Genomic DNA, 20,593 nt, shown 5'->3' with positions numbered 1-20,593 from the left:
CCCCCATCCCCCAACTTCCCAAAGCTCCTGCAACTACGAATCGGGTGCAAGTCAATTACTCTAGAGTGTTCCCAGCAGCACCATAGAGCAGCTGCTATAAGGAGGAAGGGCAGAGAGCCCTGCACCGAGGCACAGCCCTGCAGTGACCAGACAGAATCAGCTGGTGGCTGTTTCCACAGCTCTATCGGGAACACAAAAACTTTTAAATACAACAGCAACAGCCTGAGCTCATGTGACTGGGGCACTAGCTCCCTAGGCATTCTGACCTGATGCACTGACCAAAGCTCTCCAAGAGTTACGAGGAGTGCTGTGGTATTCACTTGCTTCAACCTGTATTTAGAACATACAAAGTTGACAACTTAAAGCTTTATTGTAGTTTGCAATAATATAAACAAGTGCTGAAATTCAGTCAATGTCCATTTCAGGAAGCTTCTTCTCTGTGGCTGTGGGGGCACTGGCAGCAGTGCCCTGGTCAGCAGCCTGGGACCCAGTGCTGGCTTCTCCCTGCCCTTCCACCGGGCCGTTGGGCTCTGCTGGCTTCTGTTCCTCCTTGGGGAGTTCAACTTTGGGTTTTGGTTTTCTGACTATGGGATTACAAATACTTGTCAATTCCTAGAAAACCACAGAAATAAAAAGAAAAAGCCTGTTAGAAATTTTTTATTTACCAGCAGTTGTACCTGAACCTCTTGCTCATGCTCACTTTTGACAGCACCAGGTGGATATTCAAGTCATGGCTGATGCTCCCCAAGACAAGTTTAAGAGATTAACACCCAACCACCATCTTTCTAACACAGACTGCTCAGCTCAGTTTCCCTCTGACCACAAATATAAGGATTCATGGAAACAGAGGATTATGTAGAAAGACTTACTTTAGTTTTAGCTTCTATGTCTTTAGCTTTTATAACTGGGTCCAAAGTAAGACTTCTCTTGTCTTGAAGATTAAGTTTATTGTTCATCCACTCCATAGCTTCATTTGCACTCTTCTCCACTTTAGCTACATCTGCTTCATCTAGATGGTCATATTGTTCATCCTGAAACAGCCAAATCAGTAGTAGCTGTGCAAGTATTTGTTTTGAACATGTAATCTGTGTGCTTATTTCTTCACACTTTTACCTTCAAAATACTAAAAAGACTATTTAGCCAGAAAGCTGTTCTGGTTAGCAAAGCAAGTAAAGCTGATCACCCACAGCTCTAATCTGAGAAGTGAAGTTCTGCTGCTGACATTTTCCCTCCATGAGGAAACCAACACCTGATTAGAAAGACCATCAAGTTCTCAAGCCAGCATCCACTTCTGAAAATACCATAAATATGGGAAACTCACAAGCTAGCCAGGAGGTTGTACCAGCTTTTTGTCTGGCAGAGCTTACTCAGAACTCCGAAGAGATCTGTACCACTTCCTTGCATTTGCCAGAAATTAAGTATGGAAATACCTTAGCTTTGAATGCAAGAACTGTTTTCATGTACTGTTGAATTTGCTTTCCCAAGTCATCAAATGCTTTTGGTCTTTCCTCCGATTCTTGAAATCTTGCCTGAATAGGTTGACCCAATGCCTAAACCAAAGCACAACAGGTATCAAAATCCATGCAGCAACACAGTAAGATTCTGCAAGATCAGACAGGAAACACCAACATTCCTGAGCTCCCTGGAACAGACAGGACTGAGTCTCCCTCAACCCTGTAACATTACAGGTCCTTTGGAGATCTGCTCCTTGTATACTTCGTAAGCAAACAAAGTAGCTACCAGTGCTTATCTCTGAATCAGCAGACCCATGGCAGCTTCTGTGTGAGGAAAGTTCTCCAAATTCAGTAGTTCTCTAGATTCAGTAAATTCCTATTGGAATGCCAGAACTACTTACCTTCAGCTCTGCCAACTTGTCAATGTAAATTTGCTTGGGTTGGTCTTCACCATCTTCATAAAGCCAGTTTTCTGTATCTTCCAGCTTCAGTGTGAAACTATTCCGATCCTGAAGTAATCCACACAAAATAGATAGATGAGGATTCTATTAGATGGCAGACAGTATGAAGTATTTGGAACCTTTCTGGAAGGGTTACATTTTTAGAGCGTAAAGAACTGTCTGAAACTATCCTATTCAAGTGAAAAATAGTAAGTAAAATCCTTCAGTTTGGCTTTGTGGTGGAGAGCAGGCCAGAGGAAGCACCATCCACAACACCCACTGTTCACATCAATACTGCCGCATAAAAGCCTGTCTTCCCCCCTTCACATTTTCATCATCACTGTACGAGCAAGTCACTGAAAAGAGGAAACTCTTCAAAGGTGTCATGAATCTCACTTAACTTTCTCCAGTTTTAGCTCCAATATGGGTATCTAGGCTCTGCAGACACCCTGCTGGCAAGGCTCCTGCTATAATCTTTGAGTGATTCACCCGATTAGTGCAGTCGCCTAGCTTAGAATTCTATTAATTATACACCAAGTTCCTTCAGTACAACAGGGAGAGCTAATTAATAATATCAAGAAATTTTTAGGCAACCTGTTCAGATGCAAGTGCCCAGATTTAGTCAGACTAATCCCACCTATTATGTTCCTAGCTATGGTGGTTTGGTTTTTTTTTGTAATCTTAAACTGTCACTAAATACTGACAAAGGGTCCAAATAGAATAGGTTGCCTTGAAACAATTGTGCAAGTGTTCCTACTCTGTTTCAGTCTGCAAACACATGCTCTGATAATATCTTTATTGCTGCAACTGTTTTGAAAAAGAGCACCCAAAATATCCTGGGTACCACCTGCTTGTACTTGGGCCACATTTAGGTTATCTTCATAGCCAGAAAGCTTAAAAGCTATTTCTCCAAACAAAGTCTGAAAATAGTTTAATAACTTCAGACTTTTATTGGATACTGTGTTTTAGACTATAACTGTTCATTGTAACAAAATGTATTAGAGTACAAACAAGCTAGTAATACTTACATCTTCACTAACAAATTTCTCATAAATACCACAGAGTTTGTCTCTCATATCATACACATATTCTTCCACTGCATTCTTGGCATCATTCCTCTCTTTCTCAAGCTTGTCCTGCATTATCATTTTACCCTGTAAACAAGTTGTAAAATTAGTTAACTAATGAGTTAAATAATTAACATTTATTACCAGGATACCTTGTTAGCAAAAGCGTAAGTTTGACATACTGTGATTTACAGAACTGTTTTAAACAAAGCACATACACAAAAACTAAATTTCAGTTTTGGTGGGATATCCAGCACAGTATGGAACAATCTTGCTCTGGTTGAGCAACCTTCACCCTGATGGTAGCAGCCAAGTATCTTGGAACTGCAGGTGATTTTGGAGATGACCACCCTGTGACCTAGCTTTCCTGCAGAACACCTCTTTAGTAAGAGTTATGGCATTCACTTTACAGGAAAAATGTATTTTGGCTCCATGAGGCACTGTTGTTCACCTCAAAAACAGACAACAAACCAACCACCCATGCAACTGGTGTGTTTTTCCCCCTTGATCACCATTAACCACGTTTAATGAACAGCAAAGTTTCTGGAGCCCAGCTAATAGAATTTTTAGCTTTGGCAAGTAAGAGTTTACCTCATTCTCAATGAATAAGTTCAGCATGTCTTTCCCTATCTGCCACACCAACTGATTCTCAATGGGAAGGTCCACCGTAGTAGTCTTTACTTTTGCCTTCTTGGCTTGAGGTGGTTGATCCACTTTCTTGTCTTTTGAGTCAGCCTGAGAAGTCTGAATTGAAGGAATACATCTGAAGTAAAAAACTGCATCAAAGTTGAATATTCAAGACTTACAATGGAAAAAGTGTTACTGAGTTAGTACACCTCAACATCAGAGCTACATACTACCCTGGCATTCTGACACTTCAGCTGCTGAAATCAGAGACAATTAGCACAGCTACTGACCCTTTCAGGGCACACTGACTACATTCACAGGGCAATGGTGCTTGCAGTAGAACACTATTCTAGTAAGTTACTGAGAACTGAATGATTATTTCTTTTACGAACAGGAGAGTTCACCCGTTTTATCAGTACATGCCACTTCACAGGTCTGCAATTATCCATGCCACTCATGTACTTCTACAGCTCTAACTGCTAGACTACAAATATATGCAAATAGAAGTTTAGCTTCCAGAGCTACAAAGGTATTAAATATGCTCACACACTACATGTGCTCATAAGTCTTCCAGAAGTATCCTGTAAGGAAACAGAAGTCTGAAATGTTTGTTACCTCCATTTCTTCAGATTCTGCCTTATTTTCAGGCTGGGCCTGCTGTTGTTCTTCAGTCTTTTGTTGCTCTTCCTGGTCTACCTGCATCTTCTGAAATTCATAAAGAGATCCAATTTGACATATTAGAAGACTCGTACAACAATGATTGCTTCCATTCCTAGGCTGATCACTTACACCTAATGCTCTTTGGGCAAAATAAACAGAATGAAAACTGAAGTAGAGCCTCAAGGCAGAAATTATAAGCTTCTAGGCTTATAGGCAAGCAACAGCTCCATGGTTAAGAATTTCATCTATACCTCACAGTCCTGGTTTCAAGAGTTCTGTCATTGCTGTAACATACTTAAATTAGTGCTTAATCACACCTTGATAATTAGTTGCTGGACAGGTCTACTAAATCCTTATACAAGTCTTAGAACCTTCCCAGACCCTGGGCAATTGTGCTTCAGTTTTCTAAGTAACTAGGAGCAACAAAATTTATTACCTCCTCCTCTTTTGCATGCTGATCCGTCTCCATAGGCTCTTCACTCTCATCAGATTTATGAACCTCCACTAAAGATGCACTTGAAACACTGAAGATACCATGGATGTTTACTCTGACTTTGACTTTCACTTTTGAACTGGATCCATCTGTTTGAGGAGTGACTTTCTGAACCAAGAAGTGAGCTAAGCAAAACCAGAGAAAAAACCCATACCATTTGATTAACTTAATCACTAGATGTAAAGTAAAACCTAACTGTTTCTGACAATGGATCACTGCCACGTGCTCAGAGGATTGTCAAATCCTACTGAAGTCAAACAATTCAATTCTTTACTCAGCAATGCTAGGATACATGGCTACTAGAAATTCTCTACAGTACACTGTAAAAGCTAGTGCTACTTGTATCAAAGCAAGAGACTGCACAAATCTCAGTATGCCCCTTTCACATTTGTTCCAGCATTAGGATGCTCTTTATTTAACCTACTTGTCCATAAAATTTGTTACTCTTTTACTGTGGATCCCTGAATTTGGAAACCTATCTCTACAGCACTGGCAGTAGATTGCCCTTTCCAGGCTATGTAGACAGCAGAAAGTACCAAACATGTATAAGACACTATTAACAAAGCTTAAAGCTATAGAATGGTCTTAACCTATAGCAGGATCTGGGTAAGGCAGCTCCTTGGGAGAACTGTAGTATGCCTCAAGAGTAAAAGGTTCCTTTCTGTAGAATGTGAGGACCTTAGAAAATGGAGCAGCATGGTTCTTGGGAAAGACCTCACAGTCACTGCAAGAGAAGACAGCATTTATTCACTATGTGGAATAATGAATCCAATGAAGTTAATAAAAATTTTTATATACTCATATCTTAAGGAAAAGCTTTTTGAAGAAGTGGTAAAAGCCTAACATTTTAGGTTAAAGTAAGACCAACAGCCACACAGGAAGTGCTAAACTGCCACTCAATACTTTTTTCGAAAGTTAGTGACAGTAGAAAACAAAACAAAGTATCAAAATTTGATTTTTTAAACAGGCACTGTTTCTAAAAGCATTATTTACTCTAGTTGTCATCACTTAGTTTTAGGATGTGTGTAATCATACAAGAAGATTGAGCTTTTACCTTAACCCTTCTTCTGCTGGTGAATTCCATCGTAAAGAAATAGAATATGGTATCAAATCCGTGATAGAAAATTCTCTCACTTTGAAAGCCGGGGATAAAATAGCACACTGAAAGAGCACCAAAACCGTATTACAAACATTCAAGCTTCAGGTGAATAGCAGTTTAATTCAGCAAGCAGCTATTTATGCTGCTTAATATGTAGATTTACTCTAGGTTAAGAGAGACTAATACTGATAGATGTGGGATCTGCATAATAGGCACTGGAAGCTTGTATATACCCTTCCTTGTCAGGGAGCTGTTACACAGTCTGTTCACTCTGAAAATGGAAATACACAACGTTTAGAGTCATCATGGTGTTTGGTTTGCCAGGGTTAGGCTACCAAATTTTTAGTGCCAACATAAGAAGTCAGAAAATTAAATTTACTTTTTAGAGTGACAGTAATACCAGGCTTTTTGCCTACTGTAACACAAAATTATCTTTAAGCAGATTCCAACAGCTAGTTCATACCATTGATGGAACGGAGCTGTAAGCACACATTAAACATTTGAAGAGAGAAATGAGGTGATCAGGGCAAAATGAAGGTACATTTAATAGGTGGTAGCACTAGTAAAATACTTAACTACTGCTTAAGCTATTTAACAGTGATTGACTCCAGCTCAGGGAAAAGGTTTCCATCAGCAAGAACAGCTTTCACTTCCATCTACATTAAGCAATTGCCATATCACAAGTTGACAGTGCTGTAAGAAACCATACACCACAAAAACCCCAAAACACTCCAGTTTCTGCATGTTTAACCTAGGCCCCCAAAGGAGCCTAGAAGAGAAAACATGAGAGCTTTATCAAACTCCCAGTTTCCAGCCACAATAGAAGCAGTGTACACGTTTCATCAAGCTACACTGATCCACCGATTTGGCTTAGAACAGCACAAAGGAATCACCTGAGCTGCTATTCTCATTCTTCCAACCACTTTCCAAAAGCTTATCTGAATGCATTCTATGATACACATTAAGTATCTTTCATGTTACATGTGGACTCTGGCTCAAATATTTATGGATTTCAGTAAAAATACTCACAGCTAAAACAAACAGCACTTTTTACCTGCAGTGCACAACCTCGTGCAACAGCCTCATCCGCATTCAAAGTTGTACTGACTTCTTTGCCAAAAAATTTACTGATCTTCTCTTTTACAGCAGGGATTCTTGTGGTACCACCGACTATTTCTACTGCATAAATATCTTCCTTCTTTAACTCTAGAAGGGAGTCAGACAGGTTTTACAGATTAAGTGTTTCTACATTTTTTTAATATCCTGACATCATAAACTAGAAGTTTTATGGAACAAGCTTAGAATAATGGTTGGTCTGTAAGTTTCTAAGCAGTAAGAATTTCAGATCTTAGCTTGTGCAAGAAGTTTTAGAAAGCCTGTAACTGCTAAGCAAGAAATTGTTCGCTATGCTAAAACCATCTGTCCAGGTTCTGTCAACACCCAAAGGAAGCCTGTCTCCTTTCTGTATGCAGAATAGAGAATGCGCATACACTTACTGGCTTGCTCCAGCACACTGCGAAGGGGTGGTTCTACTCTTGCAAGGAGTCCATCACACATCTCTAAAAATTTGCTTCTGTTGGAAGAAGCCATAAACAGAGCTGCAGTATACCATAAGCAAGTTAATACTGCAAATACAACAGGATGCCAAAATTGAAAAAAACGCCATTTTAACTACATACTGCAGTGTCTTCTGCCCCCAGTCCTAGTTTTATATTTATTTAGCACATTCTCCCAGACAAACTTGGTTTTAGTAATCTAGATGCAACATCCACAGCCCTGCTCTTAACTCAAGGCCACTGACCAGTTTCTAAACATCATTTTGATAAGCACCTCTGCATGTTAGGACTGGAGGGAAGTATAAAGTGCCAGTTCTTACACCTCCTAAGTTTCTTTCTTGACCAAAGCAACCTGAACAAAGGGCACTAAAGCTTACATTTGAAAAAGTATAAGCGTTACCTGTTCATTGTTCCAGAGACATCTATGTCATTCATGAAGCATTCTATGTTCATCGGGAGATCAGAGGCATTGGCACTCATCAGTTTTTTCAGTTTTTCACATTCCTGGTATAGCCTCAACAACGCACGAATCTTTGACTTGATATCTAGTTTGTATTTCTTTCCAAATTCTTCACAAAAGTATTCAACTAACATCTCATCAAACTTCCTGCCTCCAAGTGTTGTATCAAATGATGTAGCAAGAACCTTAAAAAAAATTTAACTCTTCAGTAATAGTGCAATTTGTCATTATCTCAGCAAAACCAATGAGAACTTAATGTCAAAGCATTTGTTTCACATGCAGCCCAACTTTAAATCAAAGCACGTATTCCAACATTACTATGGAGGAAGACTTATACTAATGTGACCGTAACAGAAAGAAACCCATTACAGCTCACTTTTATTCTGCCTCTGCCATCACCAGTGATAAGCCTCACCTAGAAGCCTAATTTATCCCAAACAACAAGCCTATGTCCTATACTCATCTTTCACATTTCATGCACACTGCTGGCAACAATTAAGCTATTCTTCTATTTCAGGGCAATTCAAGTAGCAATTGCATTACTAAAACCTGATAGTTTATGTGGATCACAACTTCAGTAATAGCTGTACACATCTTAAGAGATGCTTTATTTTTAAAGCCTAAAATTTCCTCCTCCAGGAGGAGGAAAACAAACCCAAGAACACACACATCTGCCATCTCAAATGCTAAAAAGCAGCCTTAGGCACCCAGCCGTCCTTCAGTGAGGTGACAACTTTCAAAAGAAATTTAGAAAGATTGTGTTAAGCCTTGCCCTATTTGCTTAGTAATTTGTACTCTTAAGCAGACCATCAGAGTTTCCAAATTCTGCTTAGCCACTGTCAGTTTGAATCATATCCCAGTTTTAATATTTGATGCCTCACAAGGCTAGAGCATGCCTACACCAAGCTAAAAATAAAACATTAAGAGATTGTTAGTAACTTTTGCAAATAGGTGCTTAGTTCTGATGAAGGAATTATCTGCAAAGAACATCTGTAGCCCATCCACCTCAGCTGATTTACTCCTTAAACATCTATTCCTAAAAAAAAAAATTTACAGTTCACAAGAAATCATTCTGTTGTAGGATTTCAGTACAGTATCACATTATTCTCAATGCACCTTAAGACTAGATTTGGTCTCTACACAGTTTTAGCTGCCTTGCCATCCAGCTCTCCATTCTATACTCAAAAGCATCCCTGCCATACTTCTATGGTTTCAAAGTTTAAATGACAAATCCGAGAGGAACATGATGTAGGTTGTTTCCTCACAGGATGGAAACAGAACCACAACAAAACTAACGTTTTCAGCTTTCTCCTCATTTCACTACCTCAACCTTTAAAGTTTGTGTTTCTCTAGCTGATTAAGAGAAAGTTACTGGAACTGCAGAAGTCCAGATTGTCATCACAAAAAAAGCCAACTAAGAAATGCTACTATTTGCTGGAAAACAATAATACTTTGGCAACTTACACTTAGAAGTAGACTAACTCACTTTACTTCATTTGCAGCTTAAAGTAATTAAGAATGTTTTTACTACATGAGCACCATGAGTGTTAAAAAAAGTCACTTACACCATTCTAGGAATTCCTAGTTTAATGCTAGATCTCATTACTGAGCTGAGTATTTTTGAAAGCAGCATTCAGTGAGATAATTTCCAAATAAACAATTGAATCCAGTTTTTTTATTCTTTGCTAAAGTCTGCTGATTAAGGCATATTTGCTTCCTCCACATACTACTCAAAAGCTCTCTAGTTCCCTGCCCTACTTAACTCCAGACAAAGTGCTGTTTTAAGACTATGAATTGAGCTGTCTGGACACACTTGTGTCAAGACAGGCAAGCCTGCCTGTCACCATCCATGTAGGCACTGATGAATGTTTCTACTGGTAATTAAAATGGATGCATAACAGACTGTTTACTTTCAGTTTTCCTTTGTTGAATGCACAAACAGAAACTTGATATGCAGAATGCCCCATATCCACAAAAACAACATTCCGTGGCTTCTCTTCCAAGGCAGGCAGGTCTTGCTTATAGATTCCATATGCTAGGGCAACTACACAGAAACAAGTTGAAGAGTATAATTAGGACATTGTTTTGCAATTCCTTAAAAAATAAATGGTACATCAGCAAACAGCATTAGCATTTCATCTTATTTTTCAAGCTACAGAAATCAGTATCTCATTAAATGAAATTCCCAATGCCAAAGGAACATGAAAGAACACAATGCAGCTAGTAGGAAGGGCTACGCTGCTTAAAAACAGATATTCAAGAAATATCTTTATGCCTCTAAAGCAATGAAAAAACAGACCAGAGATTAAGAAGCTTTACAATCAACTAATCAATTTTCAATTTACAAAACCAGCAGTAATTCCAGAGGGGCATGGATCACTGACAGATTAAAAGCCCTTTTAGCTAATAAACCCACAACATTAAGTGAGGGAGAGATAGTAAGGCATTACCTGCAGTTGTTTCATTTATCAGTCTCAGACAGTTGAGACCAGCGATCTGTGTAGCATCCATCACAGATCTTCTTTCCGCATCTGTGTAGAAAGAAGGAACCTGCAAGAAGATTAGACAGCTAATAATAGCATTTAGAAGAGTAATCTTTAGCTAATAGTTACAAGTGTGTATAGAGAGCCAGTATAGAGTCCAGCTGATGTACCCTTCAGATTTAGTGTTAGTTTCAGTTGCAACAGAATAAGCACAGAAGACATTACATGAGGACAAAGTTATTTTGTGAATCTTTTTCCATTCTGTCCTGCAAGCCACTCATTTTAGGAGTAAAGAACCAGAAAGAGGTATAAAATATTATTTATGCTTCTCATTAGCAGCAATTTAAGACATTTTACCATTAATGAAGCAAGTCCAGTTTTGAAGAAAAAACATGTGAATAAGATCCAGTTTTAAACAGAGCAGACAAATACCTGAAATTCAGGTTTCACAGGCAATTTAATACTGCAGTCATCTCAGTTTAAGATACTAATCAAATACGTAAAACTTACTATCACATACTTACAGAAACAACACAGTCAACTACAGGCTTCTTAAGTGCATTCTCAGCAGTCTCTTTTAGTTTGGTAAGAAGCATTCCTGTCACCTGTTCAATAGTAAAGTTTCTTTCTTCTCCCATATACATGGCCTTCAAATAAAAATTGTGCACACATTACACTACAGCAAAAACCATGTTCTACAAACACAAGAAACAGATGCAAGGAACTGTTTTTACTAAGAGCAAGCTTAAGTAGTAATGCAGCTCTATACAACCTTCTCTTCAATAGCCTAGCTTGTGCAGATCAGTTTAGAAGATAAACACTGGAATGCACATGTAAATTCACATACACAGATTTTGGTTTTTTTCTTTTAATCACAACTGCTAGAAAATGCCTAGGATGCCTTTTCCCCTACTGTTTTGGAGTATAATAATGTTATGGCTAAAATCCTAATCAGAAGTTCAGCCACTGTTGAAAAAACCCAAATCTTTAACCACATCACCTGAAATACTAAGCTGACTCCTTACACACCCTTGTAGAATCTGGACAGCAGCTAAGTATGTATACTGGTCAAGCAGCTCGCCTTCCAAATTCACCATAGGAAGAAAGTACTGCTAAAGCAGTTCATGTGGGACCAGCTCTGCAAGGCAGAGAAACTAACTAAAAAAAAAAGTCTCACCTAATACCTGGTGAGACTACCTGCATCATTAGCCTTTTATTCCTTATTTAAGGCTTTTCATCCACAAGGGTACACAAACTACATCAAGCAGATTCAAAAGAAAGAAGGAAACTGATAAAGTTTCCTCCTCTGGCTCTTTGTCAAGTATGCCAGGCTTACCTTGATGCCAGTTGAGCCTGCTGGCAGCTGGACAAGTTCATACGCAAGGCTTGCTTTTTCAGCTTGAACAAAGGGATCTGAGAATGCACGACCATGAAATCTTTTAAAACTTTGTACTGTATTCTTTGCATTTGAAATAACCTAAAGGAAAAGAAATCTTTAATACAATATGTCAGGGAACATTTGAATTTCAAACAGAAAACAGAGCTTTGTTATCATGCTTCTTTCACCATAATATTTTTGTCAGTTGTATCTTAATGATATCAAGGTAGTTGCTAGAAGGCCGCCTCCCTCTGACTGCTCAGGTAACCTACAGGAATTTTAGACTTAAAATAAAATGTATGCTAGAAAGCAGAGCCAAGATTCTATCAAGAATTTTTTAACACACCACTCAGTTTCATAGTTTATGTGTAGGAAACACTTTACAAGTGTTAGCAAAGCATCTTTCTCCATTCATCTGTTTCCTACCATCCTACCTTTCTATTGTGCTGCAGCCAGTAATTTTGCAAACATAACAAGCATATTGATGTAAGCTCCAGTTCAGGTGCATCACATGCATGTGACAGTCAACAGATTCTCACAAAACAGCTCAATGACCTTCATCATGAAGTTTTAAAGAGTCAAGAGGGCCTCAAGACTATACTGTCAACTTGATTCAACTGACAAAAGGTGTATTATCTTTTATTAATAGCAGAGATCAGTGCAAACAGAGGTGAAAAATAATTATAGATTGTTTTCATGTAGTGCAAGTAAACTTTTTAAATTCTTTCCTTTACATTACAGCAATACACATCCTGAAAAAAACTGCAGGAGTTGACAAAGCACACAAGCACTGTACCACATAACATTTACCTGTGATTCAGTTTCAGTCAAGTCTCTATTTCCTAAGTAACCTGGTTTTGATTTTCTGTAGGTTTAGTTTCTGCAGGACGTACCTCATCTCTACTGGATCTCTGTATCAATGAATTTCTTTAACTAAGCAGACACTCAATTCCAGAAAAAACATCTGTATTTAGTTCTAGTACAGTTGTTCTGTTCTTGAATAACATGGTTGTGTCCAGTCATTTTTGTATTCTAGATAATGAATCTTCACACATCTCTAGGTATTTTAGGCTAAGAAAAACCAAGTGTTTGAATAGTCACTTCCTGTAGAGGACTTCAAAAAAAGATAATGTTTTATAGGGGTTTCACAGCAACACAAGATACAATACAGCAGGACCCAAATGTCATAAGCCAGACAAGTCAGCTTAACTTCTTCTCAGTCCTTAAATCATATTTATCTACCTACACCAAGAGAAACTTAAAAGTATGAGCAAGAATGCTCAAGATATTTAGGTTGCAATACAATAACAAAGAGTCAAGAAAGCTACACATACTTTACATTCAAGTGTGTCCCCTTCCAGCCAAAACTATGCACTTAATGGAATTCTACAGAATGTAGTCACATAATTAAAAGCTATCGTAACACACACAAACTGGAACAAGCTAAGGTAGGGTGAAACACTACTGCTTAGCTTTAGAACTTACATTTGCAACCAAAAAAAGAAATCCTGATAATACTGATTTTTTTAAGAGGTGGGGGTTTTGTACATTTCACTATGTACAATAACCAACCCTTAGATTCCTATCCAAGATGACAAAGCAGCATTACATGCTGAACAGCTGAATTCAGCTCAGCTGTTCGTTACAGTTACAGAGACACTAGGACACCAGGTCAGAGACATTTGTAATCTTCAGTGATAAATACATTCACTAATCTGATTCTTGACTACTGCAGTTGCTTTTACCCAAACTATACACTCACCTGGCTTTTAGCTGCAGCACCAATTGAGCGATTCTTGGGTCCAAAGGCTATACATGATCTGTAATAACAAGAAAGATGGCCAGTTAAGTGATTGCTAGAACTGCACTGCATCTCTTTCTTAAGAAGTGTTGATAATAATCAGACTAGAGATTCTTAATGGACCAAATACTGTTTAAAGTAAGTTGGTCCCTCACTGCAACATGTGCACGGAACATTCTGTGAATTCTGGAAAGAAAAAAGCACTAAGTTCAATTAGAACAGCAATGCTCCTCACTGCAAGATAGCACCAAACCCAAGCTTACTCATGCTACTTCAAGCTTTACAGCTATGCAATAATTGGGTAGAGTCCCTTTATCTCAGTAATTACCCATAAATCTAAGCCACTCAAAGCTGTTTGCTAATCATACAGGAAATCTGCAACTGTTCAGAAGAAATACATGAGTTAAATCAGATATTAAGAAAAACCTTCCTACACACCTATACCAAATGTAACTAAGCTTCCAGCTTTGCAAACCCCTTCAAGAGCAGGAAGAAAACCTGCACAGAAAGATTGGTGTTTATGAGTTTCGTCTGTACTCACTGAAATAATGTAGATAACAGGGGAAAAAAAAAAATCATACTTTACTTCAAACTACTTTGTGACAGCCTGTAGCTCTGGAAGAGACAAAGAAAATCCCTCCTTTTTGGAAAAATTCATAGTCCTGTTAAGCCTTTTGATTTAGATATCTAACAAAATTAAATCCAGCCCCCTAATCCAAGTTCCTCATACCATTGAGGTGAACTTACTGGGGGAAAAAAATGCTATTAGTCAAGCAGATCTTTACCGTTCATACAACATATTAACAGCACAATTAAGCTACCCTCTATGCAGCAGGTCAAGAATTTGCTTTACAGCAGGATTATGCCTTAAGAAACAAATTCCAGCTCAGTCTGAGGTTTAGAATTGGTATTCCAAATAGAAATTGTCAAAATCAGAACTGAAGACTAACTAGTGATATAATTGCACTGGTTTCATATCTTCTTCCAATTTATTAATAACTTAAATTAAAGAAGGCCCACCCTAAAGCCTATGCTGCAAAAGAATTAACAGATTCATTCAGAAATGTTATTTGAAACAATTATTCAAGGATCACTTCACAAGAAGTGAGGAAGTTCTATGCTAAGTAGACCCTAAGGCCCATACTAAGGGAACAGGAGCTGCGGAGCGTACAGCTAAAAAAAATATCTAACAGGCCCTGAACAGAAAGGTAGTTATTAATTCCTTCCTGTAGACCAGGGTAAATTAAGACAAACATAAATTGTTGCTTTTCTCCTGGACAAAAAAAAATTCCATCTGCTTCACTGCTAAATTCACAAGCCATCAGCCCCCATTCACCACAAATCCACTAATTTAGATTATAGATTTCTTTAAGCCTGCCAGACTAAAACCTCAAGGTAGAAGCCCCCCCTCCACAAAAGGAGATATACAGTAATCAAACATACAGGCTTCCATATGATATACAGAGAATAAAACCCTTAAGCACATACATTATTCTTAAATATGCTTGGCTTTATGAACAGGCAAGTGTCTCTGGGGAGCTGCAGCTAGACAGGTGGGATGTTTTTACTTGGCCCTAGTCCTTCCCATTCTGTCCACCCCAACCCTTGTACAGAGTTGACCCTGGCTCCTAACAGCGTTGGGGAGCCACAGAGGGACACAGCACAGAGGTAAGTTAAACTGAAAAGAGGGGTAAGGAAGAACTTTCAGCCAGTCTCATTCCCCAAATCAGTTCACCACAGCTAACTCATTAAAGACAAGTTATACTATTACATGGTTTACTGGAAGTTGAGTAACTAACCATAGCATTTTAAGTAGAAACAATCACAGTGAAGGTCATCAGAGGTCTAATGGAGCAGCTTAAGCAGAGCTATGAGCTCTGTTAACACACCTGCAGGCACTACTTCACCCCAACCCTCACACCTGATATCACCTTCTCCGAGGACCTTCCCTGTCACACTTCCTCTACACTGAGGGTCTGCACCAGCTTCCAAAGATCAGTTACACCTCTTTAACTTAAGTCCCTTCATCTCTAGGGAGATAATGAAACTACCTTACATTTTTTACTACCTTTCTCTCTACCACTTTCCTACTTTAAGAATTATCACATTCAAAGACAAACATTTTTGCACTGCTTTTGGAGATACAAATTCAAGTTTTACAGGATTCTGGAAGAATTCATGTAGCATTATAGAAGTTCAGTGACAGCATCATCTGTGCTACTGAACTAAGTACAATACATTCACAGTATTGTTTACCAATACAAATGATTATAATAAGATGTATCTGCTAATCCTTCCCAAAACTTGTATGTCATAGAAAACAGTTTTTAACCCTGACCATAGGCAGAGTCCTAAGGCAACCCATCACAACACCTTACACAACTTTCCCCACAGGTCACTGTAAAGAAATGCTAAGTACTGCTTTCCTGAACAAGGCTTTCTGTTTAGAGATAGCCACTTAATTGTTAAGGATTTATTTTAATATTACAGAATGTTTTTCTGCATTCCCTCAGAACAGTACTTGAGGATTAAAGTCCTGTGAAAAGCTATCATTTTCAATATGCTAATATTTTCCAATTTCACTTCAGCCTTTCATAACTGAATTATTTTCTGAAAGATGCATTGGGTCAGATACTTTGTATAGCTCATCTCCTTCAATGAGTGCTATTTGTGTTCATACCTCAAATATACATAAGCATAACTCCAGCTTCCTGAGGGCCAGATACCTAGAACTATTAGAAGACTGCTAGAAATTTTAAAAAAATAGCTTCTTAGTACATGTCATCTTTAAAACTTCCATATTATTAGGAATACTTATGAAACTAGTCCTTACTCTATCACAGGTACCAAATAAAGTTTCCTTCTCTGTTTATTCATTGCTTAGTGACAGTAACAGGCACAGAGCTAAAGTAGTGTTTAATGAGGAGCAAGGTCATTTTATGGCTCCAGTGTTTATAAACAGATGTAAGAGATCTAAAAAAACCCCAAGCAACTACAAAACAAGAAAAACCCCAAAGACAACGCAATTATCTCACAAGACTGCCATTTACTTCAGTATCTGCTTAAAAATAAAGAGAAGATATTGAAACACTTTAATACAGCTTTCCGAGCAGTTCCCTTTCAGATCTGATGCACTGGAAGTTCCTTTTGCACCTTTATTTTGCAACTCATTCTTAGAAGAATTTTATCCCAGTTCTCCCTCTCCTTCTTAGCAAGTTTCTTGATAGAAATAGGCAGTGCACACTGTATTGAAAAATGTGTTGGGAGCCCTATTTATGTAAGCAGAGTTAAAATATACTACACAGGTTGTAAAGTATAACGTGTTTGAAGACCAAGTTCACCAGCAAACTGCACTACTGGTCAGTCCCCTTCGCAGGGAAACAGATGCCTGACACTGTATATCCATTCACATTCTGCTTCCCTATCCCCTCCTCAACTCAGTGCCTAGTTTCAAGCGAGGGTTTAAAAGACCGGTTACGCCAAGCAAGTGCAATTACTTTTTTTTTTTTTGAGAAGCCCTGTCGAACAAAGAGACACACAGGCTGAAGGGAAGGCTGCTAAGAAGCTTTTCCAAGCTCGGACCCAGCGGCAGGCCAAGGCGCTCGCCCAGAGCCACTCGCAGCTCGCCGCCCCAGCCCAGCGGCACGGGGGGCAGGGCCCCGCCTGCAGAGCGGACAGGCATGCCGCCGGGAGCGCCCAGCACAGAAACCACGGCTCTTCGGTCCGGCACCAGAGACTGGACTGCTTTCCGTCCTATTCGCGACGCCCATCCCCTGGATGGTCACACAGCCCTGCCCCAGGGGGACAAACTGATCACACTACACGGAAAGGCGCGGAGGCTCACCCGGCCGCCTCTCCCCGTTCGCCTCATGACATCGTTTCTTTCTCTCAGCACTCCGGAGGCCGTTCGGCCCGGCCCGCTCCCTTCCCGATAGCGTGCCGCCGCAGCAGGCCCGTGCCCCGCGGGCGCCTCCCCTCAGCGGGAGGCTGCCGCCTCAGCCCCGCACCTCAGCCAACGGCGGAAAAGCGGCGCGGCCCGCCCCAAGCCCCACTCACGGCGTACTGCGGTCGCTATACTCGTTAGCGACGGTCTCGATGCCGCCAGCGCGCGCCACGGCCACATAGCAGCTCTGGAAACCCAAATCGATGCCCACCACCGACATGGCTACAGGAAGCGAAAGGACTGAGACGCCTGAGGAGCGGCGGCTCGGCCCGTTTAAATGCGCGGCGGCGGCGGGCGCTGCCTCCTCGGGGCGGGGGGACTTCTCGAAAGATCCCGTCGCGCCGCGGCCGAGCGGAGCGCTTAAAGGAGGGGGGCGAGCTCTCGCGAGACTGCGCTCAGGCGCTAGGGCGCAGGCGCGGGAGCGCGCCCGGGGCGGGGCTAGCGGCGGTCACGCCCCTCCGCGGCGGCGGGGCGGGCGTCTCGGCCTCCCCACTCGGCTTCTGTGGGTTGTTTTACTCGCATAGTCTTCTAAGAATTGGAGAAAAATGCGACAAAGTCAGAACTTGGCAGCACTGTAAAGGGCTGCGTGTTATTTCTTTTTGCGGATGAGGCTTTAAGGAGGCGGCCGTGGCTCTCGGCACAAACAGGAAAGGCCGTTTTATTTAAACTATTTGTTTTTCCCTGTGGTGTAATGACCTGATTATAACACACCAGGCCTGAAGGAAAACAGATTTTATTTTTTATTATTTTTTAAAGTTACAATTTCTGGAAACAGATTTAGCAGAGAAGGACCTAAAAATAAATAAATTACAATTTCTGGAAACACAGGTTTTGCAGAAAAAGACCTAAAAGAAAAAAAAATGACAGTTTCTGGAAACAGGTTTTGCAGAAAAGGACCTTGGTGTCCCCCGAGGGGTTCTGGTTTGCTGTTAGGACTTCGTCATTTTGTGTCATCCCCATTCAGGAGGACCACACAGGTGATTCTGCCTTGACCCTCCCAAAATTTCAGTGAAATCTCTGCCACCCTTCTCTTATTTTAACAACCTCATGTACTAAAAAAACAAGTGGAACCCTTGTGCGAGTGGAACCCTTGTCGACATGTCACAGCCCGCTGAAGGGTGTCCTGGTCGCACTGGCACAGCACCCACGCGTTGGGCACCGGTCCCCTTCTACAGCAATGATCAGGTAAACTCTCATTTTCTACCTAGACCTCCTCTGCAACACCAAGCAGAAGGTGCAGGGATATAAACACCACATTGAAGTAATTAGTTTTCATCAAACCATTGTTTGATGCCATGTGGGAATTCGCAGGTAAAACATGGGAGACCTCCACGGTTCAGATGTGGCCAGGCCAAGTGGCTGGAGCCATGTTCTGTTGGGTTCTGAGTTGCAGAAGAAAACCCAGCGCTGCATTAGAGGTTTCATACTTGGAGAACATGGTTAAAAGACAGTTTCGTCCCAGCTATGCCACCAATAAAATTTAGCATACAATTGCTTTATATCCAGTAGGGTTTGTAGGACAGTTGGTCTCTAATCAACATGTAAAATTTAATATTTTAATTAAACTATTAATATTAATTAATTTCATATTAATAGTTTAATGAATTATTATTATATCTAATCTTCAGGGATTGGGCTGCTATCCTTATAGTCTGTATTTTTATAGCTCAATCATGTTTTCCAGGGCAGCATTTGGCCACCAAGCACTTTGTGAATGTGCTGGAGAAAAGTCCTCTTTAGGGATCAGGAATCCCTAAAAAGCTAAAATTTAAATAAATAAATAAATACATAAATATAATAACACTCCCTGAAAGTTCCAGCATGTTCCATAGTCCCAGTGGTGGTAGGAGCGGGTTGAGGTCAGAGAGGGCGATGGAGCCCCTGCCCTGCTGGGACCCCAGCAGCCACCCTGCTCCTGCCAGCAGTGAGGAGGTGTGGGAGAGTTCTGCTGAGGGGAGCGTTCTGGGAAGAAAGCCCAAGGGATTGGCGGATTCATCCTAACACAAACTGAATTCGGATACTTATCTTAACATTCATGGATTTTGTGAAATATAGTGCTTGGGAATGCTTTTAATACTGAGATAAAACATGCCTAAAATACAGCACTGTGTTACAATCAGTACGTTTCCAAATTCCCAGCTCTATATTTACATCACTCCTCCTTGTTCTAGTGATACAGAAAACACATGGCAGAGAAATTCAATATTTAAAGCAGGAAGGACGTTTGCCCCAGAGGGTGTTGAGCAGCCCCAGCCCTGCGCGTTTGCAATTCCTGGCAGCTTGCTGAGTGACGCTGCTCTGGCAGCTGTCAGTGGGCTGGGAATTGCATCACGGTGCTAATGACAGAATAATAATGAAGTGTTTAACCTCAGACGTCCTTGAGTGTAGAGTGAGGTGCCAAGGAACAAAACCAGCCTGCTGCTCTGCGCACATAATATTGTACAACACATACCCACAACACAATGAATGGCAAGAAAGAACATCACCCGGTTTCCTCATTTTTTGTTGTTTTTTTCCACTTCCATTTTCAAAAGGAGAGACCCTGCCAGCGGCAGGGCCAGGGAGCAGAGAGCCTGGCTCAGTGTCGGAGTGTCCAGAGCCTCAGAGCCCCGACTGGCTCCCACCAGGCATGTGTGGCTGCTGACCCTGGGCTAGGACATGGTCCTGGGACCCAGCCAGGGATACTGCCCATGGGGACAGGAAGGAGAGGGGAGACAGGGGCCCCACCAGCCCAAATGGGCAGTTCTGGTCACCACACACAACCCCCTGGCTGAGGGAAAAATAAATAAACTCAAAATCTGAGGTGTCATGATGTAGCTGTCTGAGGTGGAACAGATTCCATGATTCTCCCCACTCTCCTCTATTTTCTGAATGTTTTTTTCTTATAAAAATGAGACTTCTAATGTACAAAACATGAAAAGGCTGTAACAAATATTTCTAAGAAATAATTAGGACTTCATGACAGCTGAAAGACACACAGCTTATTCTGAACTCTTGTAATATGCTTTTAGTGGAGATGTACTGCTAGAAGAAATGTCTCAGTACATTAAGAATTATCAAGGCAAAATTCAGCTGTGAGGTAACATAGCACCTTTGCCACATTAATTTAAGGAAGCAATTTAATTTTGTGTA

At 40.5% G+C, this 20,593-nt stretch overlaps 1 protein-coding gene across 3 annotated transcripts; it reads right to left on the bottom strand.

Moving 5' to 3' along the window:
* Positions 1–351: 351 nt before the first annotated feature.
* On the bottom strand, positions 352–17,829 carry HSPA4 (heat shock protein family A (Hsp70) member 4). 3 transcript variants are annotated; one of them, XM_055718596.1, is made up of 19 exons: positions 17,575–17,829; positions 13,480–13,537; positions 11,676–11,816; positions 10,864–10,986; positions 10,307–10,406; positions 9,767–9,900; positions 7,797–8,041; positions 7,337–7,413; positions 6,895–7,046; positions 5,796–5,902; positions 5,332–5,465; positions 4,685–4,866; positions 4,204–4,293; positions 3,553–3,705; positions 2,923–3,048; positions 1,856–1,963; positions 1,431–1,550; positions 870–1,031; positions 352–612 (listed from the first exon to the last, which is right to left on the bottom strand). In XM_055718596.1, exons 1-19 carry the CDS (start codon positions 17,679–17,681, stop codon positions 406–408), a joined length of 2,526 nt encoding a protein of 841 aa, XP_055574571.1. In that variant the 5' UTR covers positions 17,682–17,829; the 3' UTR covers positions 352–405. The 3 variants fall into 3 exon arrangements, with proteins under 3 accessions (XP_055574571.1, XP_055574573.1, XP_055574572.1); XM_055718598.1 differs by lacking the exon at positions 17,575–17,829 and adding an exon at positions 17,363–17,487 and having other exon boundaries at positions 11,676–11,752; XM_055718597.1 differs by lacking the exons at positions 13,480–13,537; positions 17,575–17,829 and adding an exon at positions 12,611–12,831.
* Between the last annotated feature and the right edge of the window lie 2,764 nt (positions 17,830–20,593).

The sequence above is a fragment of the Falco cherrug genome, chromosome 8 (assembly GCF_023634085.1).
Source record: "Falco cherrug isolate bFalChe1 chromosome 8, bFalChe1.pri, whole genome shotgun sequence".
In the NCBI taxonomy this organism is placed as follows: Eukaryota; Metazoa; Chordata; class Aves; order Falconiformes; family Falconidae; genus Falco; species Falco cherrug.
This window is presented reverse-complemented; position numbering and strand designations above follow the sequence as displayed.